Raw genomic sequence first — 27478 nt, forward strand, 5'->3', positions numbered from 1 at the left:
TTATCCTACAGCAACTATTTTACATCAAAGACGCTGTATTGAAATTACTATCAAGAAAAAAAGAACACTAATGGAAAACGAGAATTTATTGAGTAGAAGCTCTAGCAAAACCATAACAACCAATACGGAGAAATGACAGCTCTATACTACTATCTGTTCTTTAAAAATATATGACATTCATTTTAATTAATCTCTACCTTAAATTTATAAAATAAGAAGAACTAAAAGTAAAATACTTAAACTTAACAATATAAACACAAGATTTCATTAAGACAATAGAAGAGATACACACAGGTAACAAACACAAAATCACAACAATAACGCTTCTGGAAATACAAAATTGGCGTATCACAAAAATAATGCTTTTTGGAAATACTTAAAAGGCGTACGAAATGATCAAATATGTTTCTTTCATAAAAGATAAAACAAAGAGAATCTTGCAAGAAACTTAGCTATTTGATATATCACTGTCGTAACAACATCACTAAAGATAAAGGCCACAGTGTACAATGGCATACAATGTCTTAATAAAATTAACCAAACATTTACTGGTAAAAATCTATTTGAAAATGTAAATGCCTACTTTCATTTCCCATCTTTTCAATTTGACACATGTACCAGAACAAAAGCCCGAAATCAGATCCCTTATTTGTTCCAGTAAATATGTGCAGTGACATCCATCATGATGTGAAGGCAAACAACGACTCTGCACAATCAGATATTCAGAATTTATAGAAAATACAAATGAGGCACAGTGATTAGTGTAAAAGATTTTAATTAATTAACCTACAACCACATTTTTATTACCAGTTTAAAAATGACCTATATTTATTGTTAGTATTCCAACTTGTCAGGATCCTTAACTCTCCGATCTTCAACGTCCTCGTCAGCTTCATCAAAGGAGTCTTGTCTGTTCAGCTTGTTCCTTACTCTCTCATCGTCAACATCAGTTTTGTCATCATCAGTCTTATTCATCATTCTTTCTGATTCATCTTTATTTGATTGTTCTTTTTTCTGTTCAGAGGTATCATCTTCTGCCTTACCATCATCAATATTGTCAACACTTTGATCTTTCTGCTCTTTTTCAGATTCGAATTTCACTTTTCCATCCAATTTAGCTTTAGCAAGTTTTGATTCATCAGTCTCTTGTTCATTGGCATCTGACTGTCTCTTTTCTTCTCTATCTGTTTCTAAATTTTTGTTATCTGATTTGGCAACTCCAGTCTTCACCTCTCCTTCAATGTAACCAGTGCTCGGAACGCGGTGCACTTTGACGTCATCTGTCTTGTTGGAATCGTTCTGGGAACTTTGGGAAGCATTCTGTTTGGCGCTGGCGGTGCTCTTTCTGGATCCTTTGCTTGTGACGCTAGCCCGACTGTTGATGCTCACTTTGCTGCCCATTTTTTCGTTCCTGACAGGGGCGGGTTTGTTGTTCTGCTTCACTTGTTCAATTTCATCTACCTCCTCACGTTTCTTTGTTTTAGTTTGCTCAGAATCACTAGAAGCGGATGAGGTTGTGGAATCTAAAACAGATGGTATAAACATTATTATCATTTCTTCAGCATTATCAGCACCAATTGTAATAAACTTAACATAGAATGTCTAAAGAACAGTTCATATAATTGTCTACTCCAATAAATCAATGCAAAGTACTTCAAATCAAACACTCATATGTTTTAGAATCCTATGGAATTTTTTTCTAGCTAATAATTTAATGGAGTGCACCTTTAAGAACACTGTCAATGGCCTATCTCCAAAATATCTCAGTAAAAAAGATGGGCTTGTCCCCGTTAATTTTCCATGGTTTAATAAGAAACTCTATTGCACATGTAATGACTTTTAACAGATTTTGCGTAATTTGAATGTCAAACTAAATTACACAACTGTTCTGGTATAACTACATATTAATAAAAGTTTATTTTTTCCAAGCACGGTGTACAAATTATGTCTTGTCCAAGTGTTGTTTAACTTGCAAACAAAATATGTCTTGTTTTGACAGATACCGGTAAGTACTTAATTCAAAAATGTGAAATGCATAATAAATTATGTGCTATAAAATATACAAGCAATTATAATCCATAACCACCTGAACTGTTACCTAGACTGTTGCTGATATAAACTGATATCACCCTAATAATTCCAGATATTTCCACTTTGAAATCTCATTACTTGCAAAATAGAGTTACCATAGCATTCCTAGTAAAATTCTGAGCTTCTTGACTCGTTCTTATTCCTTTTCCTTATTAGTTTTCAATGTAAATAATTATTCAAAGGAATTATTCATGAATGTAAAACAATGAAACAATCAATCTCTCACTGCAGAAACTGAATTCTGTGATATGTTGACAGTTGGCAAGCTTGTTAGATCACTAGAAATGCATTAATTGTTTTAAATGCTTTACATACGAAGATATCAATAATGCGCTTCCGTTTTTCAAAACACACTTAAAATTGGCCCATATTTAAGCTGAAAATGAATGCTGTCTTCTTTTTTTTAAGTTAATCATTATGATAAATATCTGTTAGACTTAATGAAATATAATAATCATATTAAAGAGCCATGACTGTGCATTAAAGACAAATAGAGAGGAAAATTCGCTGAAGGTATAAGCATCATTATTCACATCAAAGTTTTATTTCACCACAAGACTGAAAGTGATTTGGTTTTAATATTCTATGTAACATGTGAACATATAAGGCCAGAGAGTTTTTAAAGGTAATCAACCCTACCCACCATGCAATTTTGTCTTCAACCCTATCCCAATATTTTTTATATGACAAAAATTAAGTTTTGACAATAAGTCAGGTCAGAAAATTGAGGTAAAACTGTGTCCAGATTAAAAGTACTTTAATTTGCTTTTATGTCAATATCGTAGGGAAAAAAGAAATATCATATGCTCCAACTGCACCATTTCTGACTTGAATTGTTAAAAAATTCACAAAGGAGTACCCCCAACTCCCCCTGCCAACATTTTAAACCATATAAAGTTTGGTTCCGAGGGAGGGGCGAAGGTTAAATGTTGCGCCCCTAAGTTATGCTCCCTCTAATGTCAATTCCTGGATCCGCCCATGATGAATATCCTGATAAGAATCTATAAACATTTCCTCTGGCCTTGTGATATTACTCTTAAACTTCAAACACACAGTGCATGTAATACCTTTATTTGGGATCTGCTGATATAAAAGTTCGTCCTCTGGAGACATAATTAAAACATCAAATAGATTTGTAGAAAAGATAATTATTTAAATACCCATATAAAACACATAACACATTGAAAAATTATACATTTGTGAAGAAAATAGCTATGGAAATAATAGTGATAGTGATGCTGTTTGCATACTATTGATGACTTATAAGCCATGTTTTTCCTTGTGAAAAACAAACAAACAAAATAACAACATCATTATGTGATTATGGAGAGCCTAAAGCTCCAAGAACTGAAATGAGATAGTGCTTGCTTTTACACCTAACGTGTTGTATGCTTTAAAGAGACTAGACAACAGATGATACAATAGCAAAAAAGAAGAAAATTGTCAAAAACTTATATAAAATTGATATCATTGTGTACAACACATTGTATCTTACTTACTGATGTATCACTTTGCTTTACAACACATGTGTCTTTTGCCATATTTGCCTTCATTCCAATTTAAAATTTACATGGTTTGTCTACAACATTAATACAAGTTAATTTAAAAATAGTATCGGTATATGTATGTTTATTTCACCTCCCACTATAGTTTCTGACCTTTTCATTGGATAAGAGAAGTCACATGGTGACCCACTATTTTTCTATAGTTGGTCAGGCAAGTCAATAGTCGACAAAAATGGCCGCCATTCATCCATTCTTATATTATAGTTTTAACATTTTTGCTCATGAGAGGTGGTCGATGAAATAAATCAACTATTTGGTCTGTTACTGCCCACTACGAAAAAATGGGGGGTCTGTGAAATTTATAGGGGGACTCGGCTAACGCCTCACCCCCATTAATTTCACAAACCCCCCATTTTTCCGTGGTGGGTCAGTAACAGGCCAAATAATTTATAATCACCAGCCTCATACTTGCTAGTATTGACAATTCAGGCTTGTTTTAAGGAAATACTTATTTGCTGATTTGAGACCATCTGATGTCTAGTACCTTTACGGCCAAAGATCATATTATTATTTAAATTTTTTATATTAACTAATAACTCTTTTTAAAGCACTTCCATTCAGATAATTTGAGTAATCATTCGTTATATATAATGCAAATCTATTACAGGAATATAAATAAGCATGCTATTTTATGTACATGAACTATGTGTTAGAAAATACTTGGTGCTATTTGATCTATTAATTTCAAAAGGGTCTAACTATAAAAAAAATTTGCGTGCAAAGTCAAAACTAAATAACCCTCAGTATTAAAAACTTAAAACCCTTAAACCTGGATGAAATACACTTACCAACTACAATTAATTGGTGTTATTATCTAACAAAGAAAACATATATCTTGTTTGTTAATTTCTTACAAAGTAGAACAGGTACAAGAATAGGTTTATCTGGGATTTTCAAAGTGTTTCAATTCAAGTTATCTCCCATCTCAATAAAATCAGATTACCAATACGCCCTTCATGATGAAACAGCGTGATGAAATGATTTTAACATCATGAAATGGTTTAAGTGAGATTGAAATATCTTTAAAATTGTTTTCTAAGAAAGCTGTTTTCTGATAACTGGTAGTGATTCATTAAAATTATTAACTTTATTATCTAAAATATTTTATAGTCAAAATAACATTTCAAATCTACAAGTGAACTTGTAATTTCACTGTTAACATCCTTGAAGTTAGTTTTATTAAAGATCTTATTCATTGAAATAAATATACTGTTTTAGGAAAAAAAATATTGGCTTTAATATTACTCAAGAGAAGAAATAAAAAGTGTAAGAGATCAATTTAAGCCACAGTGACAAAACAATCACATGAGCTTTGTAAAGGGACCTAACTTATCAAACGTTTTCACAAGACAGTGAAAAGAGTGAATTATTACTGGATGCAAATGTGACCTTTTATTGTAAGCTTATGTCTTTAGCCAGTTAAGGATTTGGCATAAAAACAAACATTAAGGTTTTTGCATAACAATGCCAATGACGGAAATGTTGCTGATCAAAACATTAAGGGTATGGCAATCCATTTTTATACTTCAGAAAAAAGATGACCTAAAATATTGACTATCATAAACCCCTTTCACATTCAGGTATAATATTTAGACCACTTCTTATACATACCTTTATCTATGTCATCATGATGAGGGTGACCCAGTCTGGACTTGGGTCTGTCTTTGCCTTCGATGTGCCGTTGAACTGGTGCCACCTCCGACTCCTCTTTGTCACCCGCTTTCCCAGCATGCTTCGCGGAGGATGCACTAGATGCTCGACTGCTTGCCTTGGACCTGAGCGACCTCTGGCTTGGGGTCCTCGACCTTGTGCTTGTCGACCTCGCAGAGCTCCGCCGGCTGGGACTTGGAGAGCCATAGGGTGACTTAGGTCGGCTGGGTTTCTGGTCTGCATTTGCCTGTCTGGTCTCTTCTTCCTTTGGTTTCTGCTCTGTTTTGGTCTCGCTCGTTTGTTCTTGTCTTGTTTGGCCACGAGATGTCTTTGGTCTTTCTTGTTGTTGCTGCTGAGATTCTGTTTTCTCCTGTTCATCTTGCCTGTAAGAGGGAGACAGCATGTATTTCTTTATTTTACCATGAGCTGAAACAGACTGCCATATAACCTGACGAATGCAATACTGTATCTCTTCTCATTTTGAACAAGGGGTAATAACTTTGTGAATTGGGTTTTAGAAACAGTTTTGTGGTTATCTACTATGATGCCCATTGTGAAAACAATCATTGATCCAATTATAACCATTACAGAAACTTTAAGCCTTAAAACTATATGCAGAATATTATATGGGTTTGATAAACATAATTATGCTTCCTGAGCACTTCTCATCAATAAGATCTATACAAATATGAAGCTAAAAGTAATTATCTGAAAAACTTTTGGAGTTATGCTCCGGACCTAAATTAAAGATGTAGATGAACAAAGGGCAATAACTCAAAAAACTATAATAAAAATTGTAGCCGGAGTTATGGTTTTATGTGCACTGCACTTATCCTTTTAAAATATGCTTTATCTTTACATGAATTTTAAAGTCAATACCTCAAAAGCTTTTGGAGTAATGTTCTGCATATAAATAAAGCATACTGGTAAGTAGAACAAAGGTCAATAACTCAAAAATTAATGCAGGCATATTAATAGTTCCTGTGTACTGAACTTCTCCTCAATATGATCTATCTGTATATAAATTTGAAGTTGAAACATAAAAAACTTGTTATTTGCAGGACAAAAATTACGTATGAAAATAAACTAAGGCAAATAACGAAAGAAATACTGTATAAAGAGTCAGAAAAAAGTATTTCCTAAGCACTGCACTTCTACTCAATAAGATCTATCTGTTTATGAAGTAAGAAGTCAATACATCAAACACTTTCGTATTAATGCTACAGACAAAAATTAAGTTAAGACATGAACAAGCGGCAATAACTTAAAACAATTGCAGTCAGATTAAATATGATACCTGTGCACTGCACTTCTCCATAATATGATAAATTTGTAAATAAATTCTGAAGTTAATCTTTTGCAGTAATGCTCAGGATGAAACTGCTTTGGAATAATCAAGTCTTGCAGAAACTCTCACAAATACACAGTTTTACACAATGATTGCTAGCCAATCAACATTAAAGATACACTGTCAAACCTTTGATATGACCTTACCTAGACTCTTGTTTTGCAGTGCTCACCCTGCTGCTGGTTGCACTCTTTGACCTTGACGAGTAGGCTGACCTTGCCCGCCGATCTGAAGGTGACCCTGTGCCATATGTTCTGTCCTTGGCACTGTTGATATACCTCATGTACCTCTTGTATTCTCCTGGCTCATACTTTCCTTGAATGTACAATCATTCCAAATGCAAAACCAAGTTTTAATAAGCATGTGCTTATTCAAACATTTATCCTGATCTTCAGCGAAGATAATATACAAACCTTTCATACAATAGTTGCGAACATTAATGGTCTTTTTGATGATGAAACATGAAAAATGAAACATAATAATACTGCTAGTTTCATTAATTAGGCATCAATAAATGGTAGAAGAACCAATCACTATAAACCTCATCCAGTGCCCTTTCACCTGTTTGCAAATATAACTTGTGAACCCTTCAAAAACACAATGCTGGTGAGTGCAAAATTAAATTACCTCTCTCTAAATCATCTGCATTGATTAAAACACATGGCATTGAAAGCAACATAATTTAAAAGAAAGTCAATATCTTGGTAGAACTCATTTTGATGGGGCAATAACATTGATGCAAACATTAGTAACACGACTGTAAGATATAAAAACAAGTTGGCCAAGATGGCCCTTTATCGCTCACCTGATTGGACAAAGTGTTATATTGATCTGACAACATACACCTTCCGACCATATGCCGCAGGTGAAACTTCAATAGGCTTATAAAAACATGATTTGTTAAAAATGTTACAAAGGGCCATAACTCTTACAATATTTAAGTTGGGGTTGTATAACTGGTCAGAAAAAGCACATTGCTACTGCGAACAACTTTCTTGGCCTCCAACTCCTGGCCACAATTTCTCGAAACTTCTTCAGCTGAACAGGCTTAAGTAGCTTATTTCAATTAGGGAAAATACATACTTAGATTGAATTTTGATAAATGAAAAATAGTTCATTGTGTTCATAAAGATAATTCCTATCTAAAGTATAAAAACTCATAACAAGGTTACGCAATTTACGCAATTTATAGAAAACGAAAAATAGTGAGCTTAGCTTGTCCTGTTATAGGGGACTTAGAAGTTTCAAGAAATTGGGACCAGGACATGTTCTGGACATGCATGCACTCGATACTCCACAGGACTTATACAGTAGCTTGTTTGTGCTTGTTGTTATCTTACAACCCTAACACCACCTACCTATCTCCAGGAGTTTCTGGTATGGCATGGACTGGATGAACAACTCAAACAGGACCTGATTAATCAGGTCCTGTTTGAGTGTTCATTCACTCCGTGTCATAGCTCCATTTGCTACTCCACAGGGCTTGTACTGTGACTAATATTTGCTTATTGTATATATGATCACATCAACCTGACATACCTTTCTTTGCCTCCATCTCAAGAAGTTTCTTGTACTGATCCTGTTTGAGTTGCTTCATCCGATCCATGCTGTAGATACGCTCTATACTCCACAGGTACAGCTTCTCACCTGCGCTCATCTCCGAAAAGTCACTATATTACACATGAGAAGGTAGTACTAATGGGTTATAATAAGGGTATTGATAATGGTAACATGTATCTAGTTTTATACTAAAAAAAGAACAAGTAACAAACACCAGGTTTTCTAATTTTGTGAAAAGGGAAGGTTTGGGCAAATTCAATAAGTGATGGGTAAGAATATAGATGGAGAAGAGCAACTCATATATACCCATTTTGACCAAAGACCCTTTTGTGTGACCTTGTCCTTTAACGTACAGACATGAGTTTGCTGGTTACACACAGTCTTGTCATGATCAAATGTGAATGAAGTTATTTTGAATTCCCCAAATGCATGACCAAGTAACAGTCTGGGCAAATATATAGATTTTTGAGCCATGACCTTTATACCGGTAATTGTGACCTTGATCTATAACCTATGTACATGAGAGTAGCTTTGGTGAAATTCCCAAATGCATGGCCAAGTTATTGTTCAGCCCTGACAAGCCAACATACAAGGAATCTTGATAAATTATCCAAAACAGTGACCTTGACCTTTGACCTAAATATAATGGCTCTTGCAATGGACACATTGTTAAGTCAAGGTGAACATTTGTGTCAAATTATTTCAAAATCTTTTTTGCATGGTCACGTTACAGTCTTGACAAACCAAACACAATTTTTAGAACTGAACAGAACAGTTTTTTATTCATGTAAACTGCATTGTTTCTTGTGACATACAAAATTTTTAAACATTTAGACGTTTGACACTTAAGTGGACACATTTTCTAGTAATGATGAATATTTGTTCCACATTATTTTTAATTCTCTCCAATGCATGACGAAGCTACAGCTTGGACAGGTCAAAAAGTGTTTGTGTAGGGTAGATATAATTTTTTAATTGCCTTTAAGTGTAAAATAACTTAGCACTAGCCCAACCTGAAATATTTGGACGGAGGCATGGAGATCCTGCTGACTGCACGTGTTTCTGGGTCGTAGGTAGGAGTGGACCGGCACATTGCATGTCGATTCCGGTTCACTGAGGACTTCGCTGTAACCATAAAATAAAGTTTAAGCCCTGGCAATTAACACCTGTTTATGATTTACGAATACATATATTGCAGTCTTCCCTGAAAAGTGGGAAACAAATAAAAATAAAATAATAAGCGAAGGAAGAAGTTAAATAATTATATTTTGTTAGTTTGGGCACATTATTTTATTTTTGGATTGAACAGAATAGAAAGTAACGTTTTTCAGAAAATGAAATCTTTTCTTTTATTCAATTAAAGGCCTTAATGGAAATCTGCATGCATAGAAATCGCAGAAATCTTAAGAATATTTATTACGTTAGATTGCCTTATAGTTCGCGATCTACATGTACATGTATTATAATACAAACTTATCTTGGTTACTCTTATAACAAATAAACTTTAGCTCATCATGCACTTAAAATGTTCCTAATAAATGTTCACTTTAAAAAGGCACTACCGGGTTTTAGTTTCAAAACACTCAAACAAACTTCATTGAATTCTGATTAATCTGTATCGACTCTACGCACTCTTAAATAAACATTATAAAACAAGTGAAACCTTTCTAAAACAAACTTACAGATATCAATAATAAATAACAGAAGGACTACTTGAGGGAAATCTAAATACCACGTCATTCATGGCTTTAAAAAAAGATAAAACCTCCTAATATGGTCAATCATTACTTACAGGCATTCAAGTAGGCACCTTTATAATTAAAAGATAAGACATAGAGTGGTTCGTAAACAGTTATATATGTCGTAAATAAGCTCAAAAGCAACCATATCATGCTTCCTTGAGATGTAATAAAGACATAAAGGCAACATAAGCTAGATACAAGGTGTTGTGAACTTAAATGTGTTACGAAGTTGTGCTAATATAAATGTAGGAATTGCACTATGAAGACAATGTAAACATATGCGCAAAATCTAAGTAACATTTCTTATTAGATAATCTCATACATGTAGGGTACAATGAGATGAAAAGTGAGCACTGCAGTTCAATAAAACATGAGTATACCAAGACATACAGTAAAATTCAAACAGCATCCAAATAAATAACAGTCAAAGGCCCAAAGAAAAAATATTCTAAGATTCCAGTCCGTTTTTTGAGAGAAAATATTAGGGAGGTGAACTGATTCTATTTATTTTTAATTCCAAATAAAGAAACATATGGTAACCCTAATTTTCAACCACTAACTACTTACCAATAAGTCTATTGCCTTGAAATAAAAAACAAGGAAAAATTGCAACAGACTAGCCAATTGACTGACTGAACAACAAACTGACCACAGGGTGATTCCAGTATACTTTGTTTGTCAGGGGTTTGAAAATAAGACAGGGATTGGTACAGATGGGATTCAAAAATATTTTTTCGGGCCTTAATGTAAATATAATCATGCACTGACAAAATTTAAGACATAAGAAAAAGCAAGCACACAATACGTGCACCTGTGTACAAGTTTTGTTTAGGTGACAATCGTGGACTCCTGGCTGAACGAGGGGTGGACTTCTCCTTCACAGAGCTAGGCCCGATGGTGGACAGGTCAAGGGAAAGGTCAGAATCGGCTAACCCAGACCTTACGGAAACTTTGGTCAGGGAAAAAAATAGGGGTTAATCATCTAAGTGGGTTCACTATCACCAGCAAAAAAAAAATCCCATGGGTTCACTGTCGCCAGCAAATATGCTCGAATGACAATGTTAACATAAATTAATGAAACATATATATAAACAATAAAAAACAATACATTGAACATTTTTCTTAAAAAATCAAATAAGCCAAAAGCATAAAATAAAAAAATAAAAATCTAAACTGAATTATAAGAAAGATAAAATAACATGTTGCACCATAGAATTATCTTATCTATCCCAAAAGATACCATAAGAGTAACAACCCTCACCGATCAGCGCATTAGGAGGCCGTTCACTCGAGTTGACCCATTCCAGGTGGGATCGAACTGTGGGTTCAAACTTTGGAGAACTTGAGTCCAAACAGCGGTCATGCCACTCTGGGTGAAAACGGGGGCTCTTTGCTGTAAAATATATAACAGGGGGTGATTATAATTCAGTCATCATTTAAGAGGAACATTAAGACTTTGGTATGATTCAATTACATATTTATTAGGTAGTTAACAATAAACCGTTCAGTTGAGTTTAAATAAATAACACAATAAATTACTCTTCACATTGCAAAAATGTTTATTTTGTAGGCTTACTTGTGATAATGTTACCAAATTAATATTAGCATTTTAATAGCTTAAATAAATCTTCTCCAGGACTCATTTATGATTTAGATAAAGTCCATAGCTGGCTACACTAACATTTTATAATCTGCTCAACCTTTAATGTTTTATTCTTTACCAAAAGTTCACAACAAATATTTGGAACAATAAAATTGAATTACCTCTGTGTCTTTCAGGGTCGACATATCTGCAAACACAAAGCCAATCATGTTACCATTTTACCATGTCATATGTTTTCATATGCCTATTACGCTTACCCTTTATGTTACAGACAGAATCAAAGTCTGTCAAAATGCAAAAAAAAACATATTTCAGACATTTCAGAGTGCTTACTAGTGTCACAGCAAATTTTTGCCTCAATTAAAATGATTTATCGCAATCCAATTTTCTTCTCATCAAATAAAATCACCAATAAATTCTGGCGTCAACAAACAAAGATAATGCTATCTTCCTGCAGAGATAAATTGATGACACTCAGACAGATCAATTAGGTATGGTGAAATGAAAACACAGAAATTAATTTCAATAAAAACATCAATACAGATATACATCAAGTAAAATATAAATTTAGAAGCAGGTTCGCTTTTTTCTACACTAAAAATTCATAAAGATCACATGAGAGTGTTACCAACAACACTGCCATTGCTTTAGCAGTTCCTCAGCTTAATTGTGTTCTTCAAACTACAAACAAGCGAACAACATCATCATCAGGGGCCTTATGAAATATCTGTCGATTTAATTTACTTTTAAGCGTTAGAAATCAAAGTTTTTAGATTGGACTGTAAAACTAAAGATTGCTTATTTGAAAAAGCACTTGTCTCCCCCATGTGTGATTGTAGCTGAAAAATAATCAATGATGGACATGAAATTTGTACATTTGGACTGGAGCCGAACCAAGATAGGGTCCATCTACGGGTCATGACCAACCTTCATATCAAGTATGAAGTTCCGGATGACCAACGACTCCTTTTTCATCTGAAGGTCACTGTGACCTTGACCTCAAAATCAATAGGGGCCATCTTCTTATCATGACCAACTAGCATACCAAGTATGAAATTCGAGGGCTCAAGTGTTCTTGTTATTGAGCAGACATCGTTTTTTCAACTCAAAGTCACCGCAACTTTGACCTTTGACCTGATCCCAAAAGCAGAAGGACAATTTTCTAGTCAATACCAACTGGCATACAAAGTATGAAATTCCCAGGTTCAAGTGCTCGATCTTTAGTTATTGAGCTGAAACCATTTTTTCACATCGAAGTTACCACGACATTGACATTTTGATCTCAAAATTCATCGGGGTCATATACTAGGCATGACCAACTTGCATACCAAGTATGAAGTTCCTGGGTGCAAAGGGTTCTTTAGTTTTGGAGCAGTAATCATTTTTTAGCTAAAGATCACAGCCAACCTAGCGTTTTCAACTGAAGGTCACATTGACCCTGACCTTTGACCTACCGATCTCAAAACCAACAAGACTCATCTTCTGGTCATGATCAACCTGTATTACAAGTATGTTCCTAGGTGCAAAGGGTTCTGTAGTTTTTGAGCAGAAATCATTTTTCAGCTAAAGATCACCGCCAACATAGCGTTTTCAACTGAAGGTCACACTGACCTTGCCCTTTGACTTACTGATCTCAAAACCAATAGGACTCATTTATTGGTCATGACCAACCTGTATTACAAGTATGAAAACCTGGGTCTAAGCCTTCTTTAGTTATTGAGCAGAAAAGAAGTGTGGCATACATACTGACTGATGGATGGACGCCTGGAAGGATTGATGGACAGACTGATGGATAGTGCAAAAACAATTTGCCTCCCCCAAAAAGGGAAGACATAAACAAATGGCCAATACACGGAATAGAAACACTGAGGGGTGTCTTAGGACAAGGAAAAGAACGATATTGAATATAGCCCAAAGTCAACCAACTTGAGGATGCCAACATTCATCAACCTTCTGAGTCGATGAATGGCCATAAATGAATGAATATTTTAGGGCAAAGTTATGTGACTGGCTACACATGGACATGTCATATTGAATATTTCAACCAAGTTTCATGTTCATATTGATAACAGTTTTCAACTTTTGACCATCATTCAGGGCTTTACATAACAACAACAATGTCAACATCAACAATAACTAACCCTACACCGACAGCAAGGTAATGAAATAAACTGGACTTTTTCCTCAACTATCAGACATGTTAGACAGGATTTAAGACATGAAAAGCCCAAATTTTGATGACAAAACCTGGACTTTTATCTTCAGCACTCAGACATGTTAGACATGATTTACAGACAAGAACGAACCTGTCTGGTTTCTTTGGGCCGGTGTAGTAACCACGCAGTCTTGTGGAGTTCTGAAATAACAAAACAATGCTTGGTAAGGTGTATGATGGATGATAAAAATCTTTCAAAATATAGCCTTTGTTAGTTAAAAGTAACAGAAACCATTTCAAGCATTATCCACTCCTTCGCACAGGGTGCAGAAGGTCAAAATGTCAGTATCAGTATAAAATTTGTGACCACTGTGCACAAGAGCGTATTGCTTTTTTGTAAAGATATAGAAAATGACAATCATTGCTATCTGTTATCATAGGAAAAGTATTTGAACCCCAAATCATATTTTTTTTTACCAGTAACATTAAGGTATCTGAAATCTGAATGAAAACCACTAACACAGCCTTTCCTCATACGGCATTATAAATGAACATGTTTCAATATATAAGGTTCATTTACTAAAGTACAGTACCATATGATCAATGATTAAGATTCCTTAAAAATGTAAAATACTTTTTTAAAACTCTGCTAAACACAACTGAAACTAAAAACTTAAAAGTATAAAATACACTATCATGATTCAAGTGTGATTGAACAGCAGTAATTTTCAAACTTCCTGTACTCAGTCACATCAAATCAATATTTATAAATTGTCCAGTACTAAACAACAGGGTAACAGAAGTACATATACCCGGTAGCTTTTGACTGAAAATACTAAACAAATATAATATGTAAATATATATGTTTAATGTAGCTATATACAGCACTATCCTGTAAAAGTCAACAAATCATCACTTCTATGTTCATCACTAAAGACAAAACAAATCAATTGATTTTAAACATAACCATAATTATAGAGTCAATAAAGCATGCAATTTCAAACTATTATATAAATTGGTGCAATTTGATAACTGCAATTAATCTAATTATGCTACCCTATGCTGTCAAACTATTACAAATTTCCTTAAATGTAGATGTTCTAATATTTTCAACAAGAGGGCCAAGAAGGCCCTATCTTGCTCGCCTGATTGGACAAAGTGATCTTAAGTTATTGATTGGAAAACATACTGGACGCCGCCCACCAGGTGAAACATACATCTCATTTTTTAAACAGGCATATGAAAAACATGTAAAAATGTATTTGGTAAAAAGTTATGAAGGGCCATAACTCATACAGCACATTGTACTGTAAATAAGATCATGCAGTTTGAAGTTGATCTTAAATGATTGTAAAACGATAAAATAATTATATAAAAAATGATAAAAGGTTCACCTATGAAAATATTTTGAAACTAGGCTAATGGTTTCTGAAGAGGAAATTTCCATATAGATATTTAGTGAAAAGTAGCCCTGCCCCTAGCAACCAAGCTTTTTCATAATCAACATGGTATGAATTTGAAAGAGGCTCACCATAGGAACATTTTTGTGAAATAATTTTGGGCCAATAGTTTCTGAAGAAAAGATTTTCCACATAGACTATATTATAGTGAAGAGTAGCTTGACTGCTCCTGGTGTTTTTTTATGAATCAACATTTGATAGAGGATAACCTCAGGAACATTTCTGTGATAAGGTTAAAACTGTCCCAGTGGTTAAAGGAGGAGAATTTGTTTGAAGGACAGTGTTGACGACGGACGGATGGACAATGACGGACAACAAGCAATCACCCATTCACAATAGCTCATGCTGAGCACTTTGAGCACTGAAATAAAATATAAACTTTCTCTGACCTTTCCATATTTGTTGTTGAGAATGATGAGTTTTGTGCTGGTGTTGCTAACATCATATGCTCGTGCTACTGGACTGTCATGCGGCCATTCTGTACCATTAAAATTTGTTCTGAAAACATAAAATTAACATTTATGTGTAACATTAAGTGCTTTACAATTATGGTATTATGCAACTGTTAAACCAATGTTTTCATTTTCAGCAAATGTGCTGCACAAGACTGTCGCAAAAAATAAAGTATGCAGAAAAAAACACATTCTTATCAAAAGAAATCATTGTTTCAACAGACCGAAACCTATTATTATATCCAATACATAATATACAGAAAATGTGGCTCTCATAGAAATTACAGCTAAGACTGTGTGAATTGCACCTCAATTAAAAAATTCACCCATATTTTACAAAATTATAAATTTCAGCAATTATTATGAGGTTACACGTAAAAGCTTTGTAAGGGACAAGTGCATAAATTATGTGATACAAGATGAACACCAGGGCAATGCCTACCTTCTTTACTTTTAAACTGGAAAAACTATTGTCTATCGTATTAAAAAACTTTCTTTCATAGATCAATGCTACAAAAACATATACAAAACACAAAGACTTTTCTATCAATCGATGATATTTCTTCTCACTCAGTTAAAACACTAAAATTTAATAGTTGTTTACACTATTAAACCTTCTTAGTATTTTAAAACAAGATTATCATGAGAAAACAACCTCTTTTTTGACGAGCGCCTCGCATTTAGTGCTTGAGTCTCAGATGCCATAACTGACCAACTTGACACCTTGGTTACTCTGTCTTTGATGGAAATGTCACACTGTTTTATCTCATTTAACAGAGACAAACAACAGTCTAAATTGTCATGAAAAATAACAATAAAGATTGATCCAAAGCGTAGAATATCCTTTCAAGAAGATTATGTAGAAAACATGGCTCTCCAATTACAAGAAATGAAATAATTCATAAATGTTGAAATCTGTTTCACAAATAATCATTGGTTCATAGATTATCCGTTTAAAAAGCTGAGAAACGATTAACGATGCGCATTTATCCACCAATACTCTTTTTGAAATTCCACAAAAATAATATGGTCTTTATTGCTATGGCAATTATTTCAAATTTCACGATCTCCATCCAGTTAATTGTCCGATTAATGTGAATCTGCAGGAAACACTAGTCCCATGCCAAGTATATCAATTGCTTATCCAATTCTCTAACAGAATAGCAGGACCAACAACCTGGGCTAATGCCATGTTTGGGTATAATTAATCCATTGGTCGTGCCCATGTTTTGAATCAATCACTCAGTGCGAGCATGATGTCCTAAGTGTTATGGAGTGAAAGGATGACATCGGAGGCTAGCCCGATGGATATTGATTCAATGACTTCAATAGACATAGATATAAAGATATTTATGCTGCTATTAACTGTTATATCAATTATTTATTAATAACCATAAATATATACATCAGATATCAAAGAGTTCTTTTAAATGAGCCGATGTTTTAGAAAAGATTGTCAAAATTAATTCAAATATTCAAATTACAGCGTTAACATTTTAATCAGCTCAATAAGTACCAGACATTCTTGCAACTTTTAAAGCCTGCGACTGCTTAAAAGTAATGCAAAGAGATTTGAAATAAACGTGTTCTTCAACAAAAAAACATCACTTTCAGAATCACTGCCGTCTTTTATAACAATTTAATGCATTATTGCCATAGTGGTATGTCATTTTTCACATGATTAAATAATCACTTTATTCCTTTTCAACATATCAATTTACAATTTAATATAAGGAAAATGATCATGCAGCTAAAGTCAGATTAAAACATGTACAGAGATATATCAGGGAAGTTCAATACATTTTTTTTTAAATCCCTAAATCTGTCTGATAAGCACAAAAGCTTGATACAATTTATCAACATGGAGCACATTTGGAGTATATGGAATCTAGTTTGCAATACTTTCAAAGATAATTTTGATGATAAATATCCTTTAAGTTATGATTATTGGCAGAAGGTCTTTATTTATATCAGCTATACATAGAAATGAAAAACCTCTGTTCAAATGTAAAATTTGCCACTTTCTTATAGTAAGTGTGAGATAATTGTTGAATCAATGATTGTGTGATCATTTGGAAATGTTTGAAGAATGATTATTTTTAACTTGTTATAATGGCCATATTAAGGCCATCAGTTCCACTGAATTTCAAAACAGACTCGGTCATTGGACACTTATTTAGTTAGTTGAATATTATCATTTTTTCTAACATAAATTGTAGCTTTCCTTTGCCCAAAATGGCTTTGATTTTAAGATCTATTCAGTCTTATACAATATCCTTGAACAATGGTGCAAAATATTGGATTCAAGTGGACATTTGAAATTCATCCCATGACAAACTGACTGATGTAGCATATGCATGGCAATAGATTAGGGTACACACAGGCACCATTGCAAGATTGACTGTTGCTCAATACTCATTTATTTATACCTCTGGGCATATAACTACTTTCATAACAGACAAAGTCATTAAAGGAATGTAGCCAATTGTCCAGTAATGAAAGTGTCATGTTGAGTTTTGTCCTTTTACATATCTCATTTATCTGCCCCTGAAATACATCTCAACTGGGAGATTTAATCCCACAAAGTAAAACAGTTATATTTTAAATGCCATGCTTCAATTTTAGCTTGTTTGGGTGAAACCAACTTTTCTTGTATAATTCCTTGTTTATGTAACCGGAGACTAAAATAATAATATTATAATTCTCCAGGTTGAAGTGTAATCAGGGTCAGACTAATTCTCCAGGTTGAAGTGTATTTAGGGGCAGACTAATTCTCCTGGTTGAAGCATAATCAGGGGCATACTAATTCTCCAGGTTGAAGTGTATTCAGAGCAGACTAATTCTCCATGTTGAAGTGTAATCAGGGCAGACTAAATCTCCAGGTTGAAGTATAATCAGGGGCAGACTAATTCTCCAGGTTCAAGTGTATTCAGGGCAGACTAATTCTTCAGGTTGAAGTGTAATCAGGGGCAGACTAATTCTCCAGGTTCAAGTGTAATCAGGGGCAGACTAATTCTCCAGGTTCAAGTGTAATCAGGGCAGACTAATTCTCCAGGTTGAAGTGTATTCAGGGCAGACTAAATCTCCAGGTTGAAGTGTAATCAGGGGCAGACTAATTCTCCAGGTTCAAGTGTATTCAGGGCAGACTAATATTCTCCAGGTTGAAGTATAATCAGGGGCAGACTAATTCTCCAGGTTGAAGTGTATTCAGGGCAGACTAATATTCTCCAGGTTGAAGTATAATCAGGGGCAGACTAATTCTCCAGGTTCAAGTGTATTCAGGGCAGACTAATTCTCCAGGCTGAAGTGTAATCAGGGTCAGACTAATTCTCCTGTTTCAAGCGTATTCAGGGCAGACTAATTCTCCAGGTTGAAGTGTATTCAGGGCAGACTAAATCTCCAGGTTGAAGTGTAATCAGGGGCAGACTAATTCTCCAGGTTCAAGTGTATTCAGGGCAGACTAAATCTCCAGGTTGAAGTGTAATCAGGGGCAGACTAATTCTCCAGGTTCAAGTGTGTTCAGGGTAGACTAATTCTCCAGGTTGAAGTGTGTTCAGGGCAGACTAATATTCTCCAGGTTGAAGTGTAATCAGGGTCAGACTAATTCTCCAGGTTGAAGTGTATTCAGGGCAGACTAATTCTCCAGGTTGAAGTGTAATCAGGGGCAGACTAATTCTCCAGGTTGAAGTGTATTCAGGGCAGACTAATTCTCCAGGATGAAGTGTAATTAGGGGCAGACTAATTCTCCAGGTTGAAGTGTATTCAGAGCAGACTAATCTCCAGGTTGAAGCATAATCAGGGTCAGACTAATTCTCCAGGTTGAAGTGTATTCGGGGCAGACTAATTCTCCAGGTTTAAGTGTATTCAGGGGCATACTAATTCTCCCAGTTAAAGGGTATTCAGTGGCTGATGAATGAGTTATTCATTTATTGGAATAGACAAAACTCAACATGATGCTTTCATTACTGCTTCCAAGGCTGTTAACCATTCATACAAATGCCATTCCATGTCATTTGTACATATATGCTAACATTCTCAAAGTATGTGAAAATGCTGTCTTTCAGAACGATTTAATGCATTATTGCTATAGTGGTATGTTATTTTTTTGCATGATCAAAAGAGCACTTCTTTACTCCTAGTTAAAATTTTACTAATTTATAAGGAAGATGTTTACGCAGCTGAAATCAAATTTCTAATTAAAACATTTATTGAAATATATCAGGGAACTCCAATTTTTTTTTTTTATTAAAACCCTAAATCTTTCTGATAAGCACAAAAGCTGAATACAATTTATCAACATGGACCACATTACGAGCTCGAGTATATGGATTTAGTATTAAATACTTTTAAAGAAAAGGTTAATGATAAATATCCTTTTAGTAATGATTATTGGCAGCAGGTCTCAATTTATCTCACCTAAACAAAGAAATGAAAACCTCTAATGTAAAGTTTGCCATTTTCTAATAGTTTCTCTGAGAATATGGCCAAATCAATGATTGAGTGATCATTTGGAATTTTTTTAAGTGTGATTATTTTTAACCCACCTTAACAGACCACATAATTTGAAAATAGATATAATAAATGGCTCACTGGACACTAAGTTAGTTCAATAATATGTGAATTTCACAATATAACTTGTAGCTTTTTTGTCCAAAATGGCCTTTATTTTTAGTTCTATTAAAACTTACACAATATCCATTCAATTGGACATTCTAAATTCATCCCAAGACACACTGGCTTCTGTAGCATATACATGGCAGCATGAACAAACTCAACCCAGCAACATTGGTGGCACCATTGCAAGAGTGACTGTTGCTCAATACTCTTCACATCTTCAATAGCCATGTACACATATGGTCATCAAACTACAGGAAAATACATTTAATAAATGCACTCAATGCTTATCATGACACTTTCATTACTGTTTCTACAGCAGTTAAATCAATCAAACACGTTGCTCATCATTTGTGTTCATGCTAATTATATTCTCAATGTATATGCATTCATGAGTGTGTAAAAATGTGCCTGAATTTGACATGTTTGCTAAGTAATGGTATACAATGGTAAACTTTTTTAAAATAGACAATTTGTTAAACATATACACATATAATTTTTTAACTGAATGACCCCGCTATGAAGGTGTTTGCTTTATCTGATTGTCCACACTTTTGTAACCAATGGTGTATGTTGAGGTAGAAGTAGTCAGAATGTCCACACTTTTATAACAAATGGTGTATGTTGAGGTAGAGGTAGTCTGACTGTCCACACTTTTATAACCAATGGTGTATGTTGAGGTGGAGGTAGTCAGATTGTCCACACTTTTTTAACCAATGGTGTATGTTGAGGTGGAGGTAGTCCGATTGTCCACACCTTTATAACCAATGTTGTATGTTGAGGTAGAGGTAGTCAGATTGGGACACACTTTTACAACCAATGGTGTATGTTGAGGTAGAGGTAGTCAGATTGTCCACACTTTTGTAACCAATGGTGTATGTTGAGGTAGAGGTAGTCAGATTGTCCACACTTATATAACCAATGGTGTATGTTGAGGTAGAGGTAGTGAGATTGTCCACACTTTTGTAGCCAATGGTGTATGTTGAGGTAGAGGTAGTGAGATTGACCACACTTTTGTAACCAATGGTGTATGTTGAGGTAGAGGTAGTCAGATTGTCCACACTTTTGTAACCAATGGTGTATGTTGAGGTAGAGGTAGTGAGATTGTCCACACTTTTATAACCAATGGTGTATGTTGAGGTAGAGGTAGTCAGATTGTCCACACTTTTATAACCAATGGTGTATGTTGAGCTAGAGGTAGTCAGATTGTCCACACTTTTATAACCAATAAAGTATGTTGAGGTAGAGGTAGTCAGATTGTCCACACTTTTGTAACCAATGGTGTATGTTGAGGTAGAGGTAGTCAGATTGTCCACACTTTTATAATAAATGGAGTATGATGAGGTAGAGGTAGTCAGATTGTCCACACTTTTGTAACCAATGGTGTATGTTGAGGTAGAGGAAGTCAGATTGTCCACACTTTTACAACCAATTGTGTATGTTGAGGTAGAGGTAGTCAGATTGTCCACACTTTTTTAACAAATTGAGTATGTTGAGGTAGAGGTAGTCAGATTGTCCACACTTTTGTAACCAATGGTGTATGTTGAGGTAAAGATAGTCAGATTGTCCACACTTTTATAACCAATGGTGTATGTTGAGGTAGAGGTAGTTTCGTGTTATAAGCTCAAGTCCATCTCTAATTTTCTTTTAGACTTGAATATAATGCTAGTTTATATCAATGCTGACATTATCAGACATTGAGAATGACATTTAAATTATGGGCAGAGTAATATTTGTTTTTGGCTCTCATATAGCAGCACCACATACGGAAATTACACCCATGAATGAAACCATGATGAACGATACTGACAATTTCCTAGCTGATACAAATTTAAGATAGACATGTAATGATTTGTTTAACAGAAACAAAATATCTTTTATCCTGTTTGCCAAAACCTTACAATTCCGTGAATGAAAGAGAAATATTTACACAAATCTGCAATAGAAATGTAAATAAGAAAAATAAACAGTCCTTCAATGGGTTTTACATTTCTTTTATAATGTTTAATGAATGATTTCACATTTTTCTTTAATTTCATTTAATTTTATTTAATAAAACTATATAAAAAAGATTTTTTTAAGTTATAAAAATTATTTTTCTTTATAAAGATTCATTTCAGAAAAGATTTTTCTACAATTCTGTATTGATAAATCACAGCAGTTATAAGTTAAGTTATTTTAAATCAATGTGTCTTGGGGGGAAGAAGGGGGGGGGGGGCATGGTTGTTGAGGGGGGACCACCAGTTTGCCTGATTGCAGTCTATCAATGGGGTTCAGATTGAGACATCATCATATTCTAAAGAAAATTTATTCATAATAAACCTTTCGCATCAGTTAAGTCAAAGCATATTTAATAAACCCCCTTTGCGCCATATTTTACACATTCCAACTTATTTTGTACTATATTTTTGCTTTTTGTTATTGACATCAATTTTTTGATGAATTGTGTTCAAACTGATTGTTTGACAAAGAGACATAATTTCTATTCAAGCCTCATATTTATGAAGTCTTAACATTTGGAGAATTTTCTTTATCATCACACAATTCAAATAATCGTGAGGGCTCTGCTTGACAGTTTTTATTGTGCATGTTTAATTTTTCCTAAACAATTTTACTTTGATACATACAAATTAAGCAAATAATTATTTTTTTCTTAAGGTACCATTTAAAAAATATAATTGTGTTTAAAACTTGAAGCAGACAAACCAGAAATAAAATATCTAGTCTAAGAAAAGATACAATAATAGCTCATGTCTCCCTTCTAAGCATAATATGAGAAAATATTCCATAAAGGATATCATTTTTAACATACACATTTTACACTACTGTTTCAGTCTTTTAGAGGGACACAGTTTTTCTGGTTTCAACAATTTTCTTTCAAATTATGTTTAAGTTGAGTCATTTAACTTACTTATATGATATATGATCAATCAGCAACTTGCAAAAACTCAATTCTAAAGAAAACTGCAAATCTTAGTCTAAAACCATTCAAGTTTCAATAGCATTACTCACGCTTTTCAGTGAAATAGTGAAGCATAATTTTGTCACATTGAAATAGGCATTTCGTTCAAATTTCACACAACACTTTATTTTCGATGTATGGCCTTCTTTTAAATATGAACAGATCTCTTTAAATTGTCAGAGACATGTTATGTCATTTTTTTGCTTTGTTTTTATTGTGACATCTAATAATTGCCTATATAAGTCCATGAACAGCAATCCATTATAAGTTAGTATTTTCTGTTTATGCCAAAACTAACTTAATTAAAATAAATGCTTAACTCTCACTCAGGATGGTGCCCTATACAGAAATAGACTGGAGTATAATGTTTAATGTCTACATTTATTTTATGGTGTAAAAAAGAGGTCACTTGATAATAAATATGTTTTTCAGTCCCATTTTTGGAAAATTATGTGCAGTTAATCTGATCAATAAAATATCAATTTTGCCTCGAGGTTTTTCAACAATGATCAATCTATTGAATCCAAGACCATGTGCATTTGTCAATGTCAATTCTGAAATAAAATAAAAATCACCTGACTATTTATGCCACTCCCAGTTCCCCTTTTCTGACTAAACTACATGCACCCCTCATTCTCTCCCCGTCTTACCTCTTATATCTGTTGTCCAGCTCTGCGGGGGTAACATTGGGTGGGGTAGGGGTTGACTTCCTGTTGAACCCTGAGGCGCTGAAGATAGAGCCAGGAACCAGACTGCTCATCATCTTGACTGGTTATCTGTTTCCAGCGCAAGCTGACAGCAAATACCGTATACCAGTCTGGAAAAAATGAATAGAATATATACTTTTTAATTCACAGTTAAAAAGTTACTTTTTTTCATACTTTGCAGATGTTGAGGTCTTTTATAATTATTCTTAAAATGTCAACTTAATAAAAACAAAAACTTGGATGGAAAGTAAAAAGCATTAGCAAGAAATAATCATTTAGTAAAACATTTTTAAAATCACATGTTAAATATTCTTATTAAGCTATTATGTGTGTCTGTGATAATAATTTCAGGGTACAAATAGAGAAAAATGTATACTTCTATGTACAGACAATAATCTAGTTGTGGGCCTTTCATGACTCCAAGGCGCGTAACTAACTAGGGCTAAGCAGATCAATGCCTAAGGGGTAGGTGTGGGAGGGGGTTGCCTCCCTTAAGTTTTTATTTCAAATTTGTGGTTTTTGGTATGACAAAAACTTCAACCTGTCAAAATTTCATTATGCAACTGCATATTTGCGTACAGTCAGCTACACGCTCGACTCTCTTTTTTCCATTTTATGTTATTTATTTTGAGAAACACAAGAGTCGTGGATAACTACCCTTTGAAAAGCTTAGTAACAACAGTATAGAGAGATGACACTTTTGAAAACTTTGAGGCAAAGATATTTATGCTTATGATTATTGGAATCGGAAAATATACACCAATGGTACGATGTAAATTTGGTGACCCAATATGGAAAAATATGGGGTCACCGCATGACGAGTCCTGGAGCAATGGCGTTGTGTCATTTATGTTGGAGGCGTGGTATTGTATTATAACCATCTAAGTATAATTCAATTAAAAACATTCTATTCATTGAGAGTATACACTCAAATAACTTGCTCATTTTCTCACTTTTAAGTCCTACCAGTGACAAAAATACAGTAATGCCTTTCTTTTCTTCTATTTAAGGGAATATTACCATATAGAAATACCACCTCACAGATTCCTTTATTTGAATTCACACAATGACACCAAAGGAATCTTTTTAAGTAATTGTAAGTTTGAATTAACCAAAACGGCTTTATATCATATACATTAGTACAAATAGTGAATGTTCTATATACACATGAACTAATGCTCTTTGAAAGTTCCCAGGCATATTAAAAGTATTAAAAGGCCAATTTTCTGCATTCTGAATACCCTTTATATCAAGTTAAAATGCAGTAGCCTAGAAAGCTGTATAAGCAAATATAGATTTTTACCATACTGTTATTTATCTTTGTTCAAATAAAATCAACATATTACAGAAACGCAAACAAGTTGAGTTTAGTTAATCATTTTTAGTTTTTTTTAAGTGTCAATAAAACGGAACAAAAATGATAAAGAAATGCTTTTCTCATCTGGGTTAATTATAAATTACAACTAAAATAACAGACAATAATTCATTTTTCAGCTTAACTGTCAGCTATTTATCGGTTTTAGATTTTTGAGCATTTCGTTTATTATTGTAACACTGCAACATGTATGTAATTCTACAGTTTTACTTTACTCGCTTTAAATGAGCTATTTCAGTCTTTGATAAATAATATATTTATATTTTTCTAAATTGTTAAATGTTTATAATGGTATCTACATGTATACCTTAAAATTTTATTATCCACGGTACAATTCAAAAAGTATATAAAAACACTTAAAATCCAGCTTTTTTTCAATTCCAATACAATCATACAAACTAAGGTCCAGTTACACAATATTTCACTTTAAACACTTTAATTTATCAACAAAACATCTATATTCAAAACATAAACCTTTACATATCTGAAACAAACTTATGCATACAAACAATATCCTTTCTTAACAAACCTCTACGAAATATCACTATACAGTAAGTAGGTATTGAAATGTTAGCACTAAGCAGTCTTATTTATTAATCAATATGTCTTCAAACAAATCACCTTAAACTTAACAATGTCAGTTCTCACACAAATGCATTGAAGATTAACTGCAATTGGATAATCTTACGATTGTTTATATCTTAACAAATTCGATGAAACCTAATGGTGCATAGTTAAAAGCACATATCATTACTTCAAAAAGATCAACGTGTGATAACAAAATAACAGTAAAATAAATAAGTCAGAAAGCATACAGCAAACATTCAAGAAAGTGACTGTAAGTCTTACTTTTAATTATTTATAATCCCTTATTAAAACTTGTGTGTAGAATCTTGACAACAAAATGACATTTAAAAGTCCATGTTAATACTGAAGTTATCTTAAACTTTCATTATATTCCTATCTTTCCGACCATAGTTACCATGTATAGAGCATTTTAATGTCGCTTAAACAGAAGTATTGAATTTTTATTAAACGATTTGGAAAGAGATATTCTTCTTTCCTATTTTACTGTAATGCACATTGTGCTATGCCAAATAGTGGTTTGAAAGAAAATGTTGATTTTGCTTTTACCAAATCTAAGTTCGCAAGTCCCGGATATAAAGGAAATCAAAACCTCGATCACTGCTTGACCACTTATGTTATGAACAGTCTGTTAAGATAAAATAAATGCTAATTGGGATTTTTAAAAAATAAATAAACTTGTTGAAGAAGTCTTAAAGTTTAAAAGTGTACTCTGCCAAATTCTGAAATTAACATAATGCAACAGCCAATATTTTTAAAATTTATTTAAAGGTGTATAACTCAAAAGACTGTGTTATTAAAAAAGAACACTGAAAGACCTTATACCCATCAATTACGGTAAGTTGTAAAAGTATTGTTTTTTTTATTTCTTTCATTTGCTTGTTTTATAATTGATTAAGAGCACCACAATCAAAGTCAAAACTTGCCATGACATTTGTTTCTCTGTCAACCAAGTCAAAGGGCCATAATTCATCAACTTTTTAAGCTAGAGTTATGGGCCTTACTAGTGGCGGGTCTGTAGTCTAGTGGTAACACACTTGACTGTCAATCCAGGGTTTCCAGGTTTAATTCCCGGTCACACCACTAAACAAATACTAATTGTCTTGTGGGAGAAGGAAGTTATTGGCCTTGCTTCACAAGTACATTTTTAAGCTGTAAGTATTGTTAGATCTACTTCAAGAAATGTTAAAAGAATTATTGTGCAAAGTTACAAGGACGTATGGTGTTATGTGGTTAAAAATAGAGCCAATTAAAAGACCACTTTTTTAAAATATGTTCATAAGTTTATCATGTGTAACGCTAATGTGAATCTGAAGGCAAACGGAAGAATATTAAATTAATTTTGGTGAGGAATATCGGGTTTCATTTAAATAACTTTACACTAGCAATAAACTTTTAAGATAAAAGCAATAGTCATATATCATAGAACATAATTATGTGTTTATCTGTTACTGTTATGAAACTACAGGTATGTAGGTATTGGATTAAAATTTTATCAATTTACATTACCTGTTCTTAGATTATGACAGGCACTTATAGGTTTAAGTTTGGGGGCCACTCAAAATATGTTTTGGATTCAGTTTTATTTCCTGTGAACAGAATTGTTAAA

The 27478-nt window shown here is 33.6% G+C and overlaps 1 protein-coding gene across 8 annotated transcripts; it reads right to left on the bottom strand.

Moving 5' to 3' along the window:
- Positions 1–68: 68 nt before the first annotated feature.
- On the bottom strand, positions 69–26306 carry LOC128229969 (serine/threonine-protein kinase PRP4 homolog). 8 transcript variants are annotated; one of them, XM_052941902.1, is made up of 14 exons: positions 26134–26306; positions 23853–24019; positions 15564–15672; positions 13866–13915; positions 11721–11746; positions 11218–11349; positions 10768–10905; positions 9228–9339; positions 8194–8324; positions 7282–7296; positions 6801–6969; positions 5268–5689; positions 3159–3194; positions 69–1523 (listed from the first exon to the last, which is right to left on the bottom strand). In XM_052941902.1, exons 2-14 carry the CDS (start codon positions 23963–23965, stop codon positions 835–837), a joined length of 2142 nt encoding a protein of 713 aa, XP_052797862.1. In that variant the 5' UTR covers positions 23966–24019; positions 26134–26306; the 3' UTR covers positions 69–834. The 8 variants fall into 8 exon arrangements, with proteins under 8 accessions (XP_052797862.1, XP_052797863.1, XP_052797868.1 ...); XM_052941903.1 differs by lacking the exon at positions 26134–26306 and adding an exon at positions 25790–25834; XM_052941908.1 differs by lacking the exons at positions 10768–10905; positions 26134–26306 and adding exons at positions 10524–10538; positions 25592–25782.
- Between the last annotated feature and the right edge of the window lie 1172 nt (positions 26307–27478).

This window comes from Mya arenaria, chromosome 4, assembly GCF_026914265.1.
Source record: "Mya arenaria isolate MELC-2E11 chromosome 4, ASM2691426v1".
NCBI classification, from domain to species: Eukaryota; Metazoa; Mollusca; class Bivalvia; order Myida; family Myidae; genus Mya; species Mya arenaria.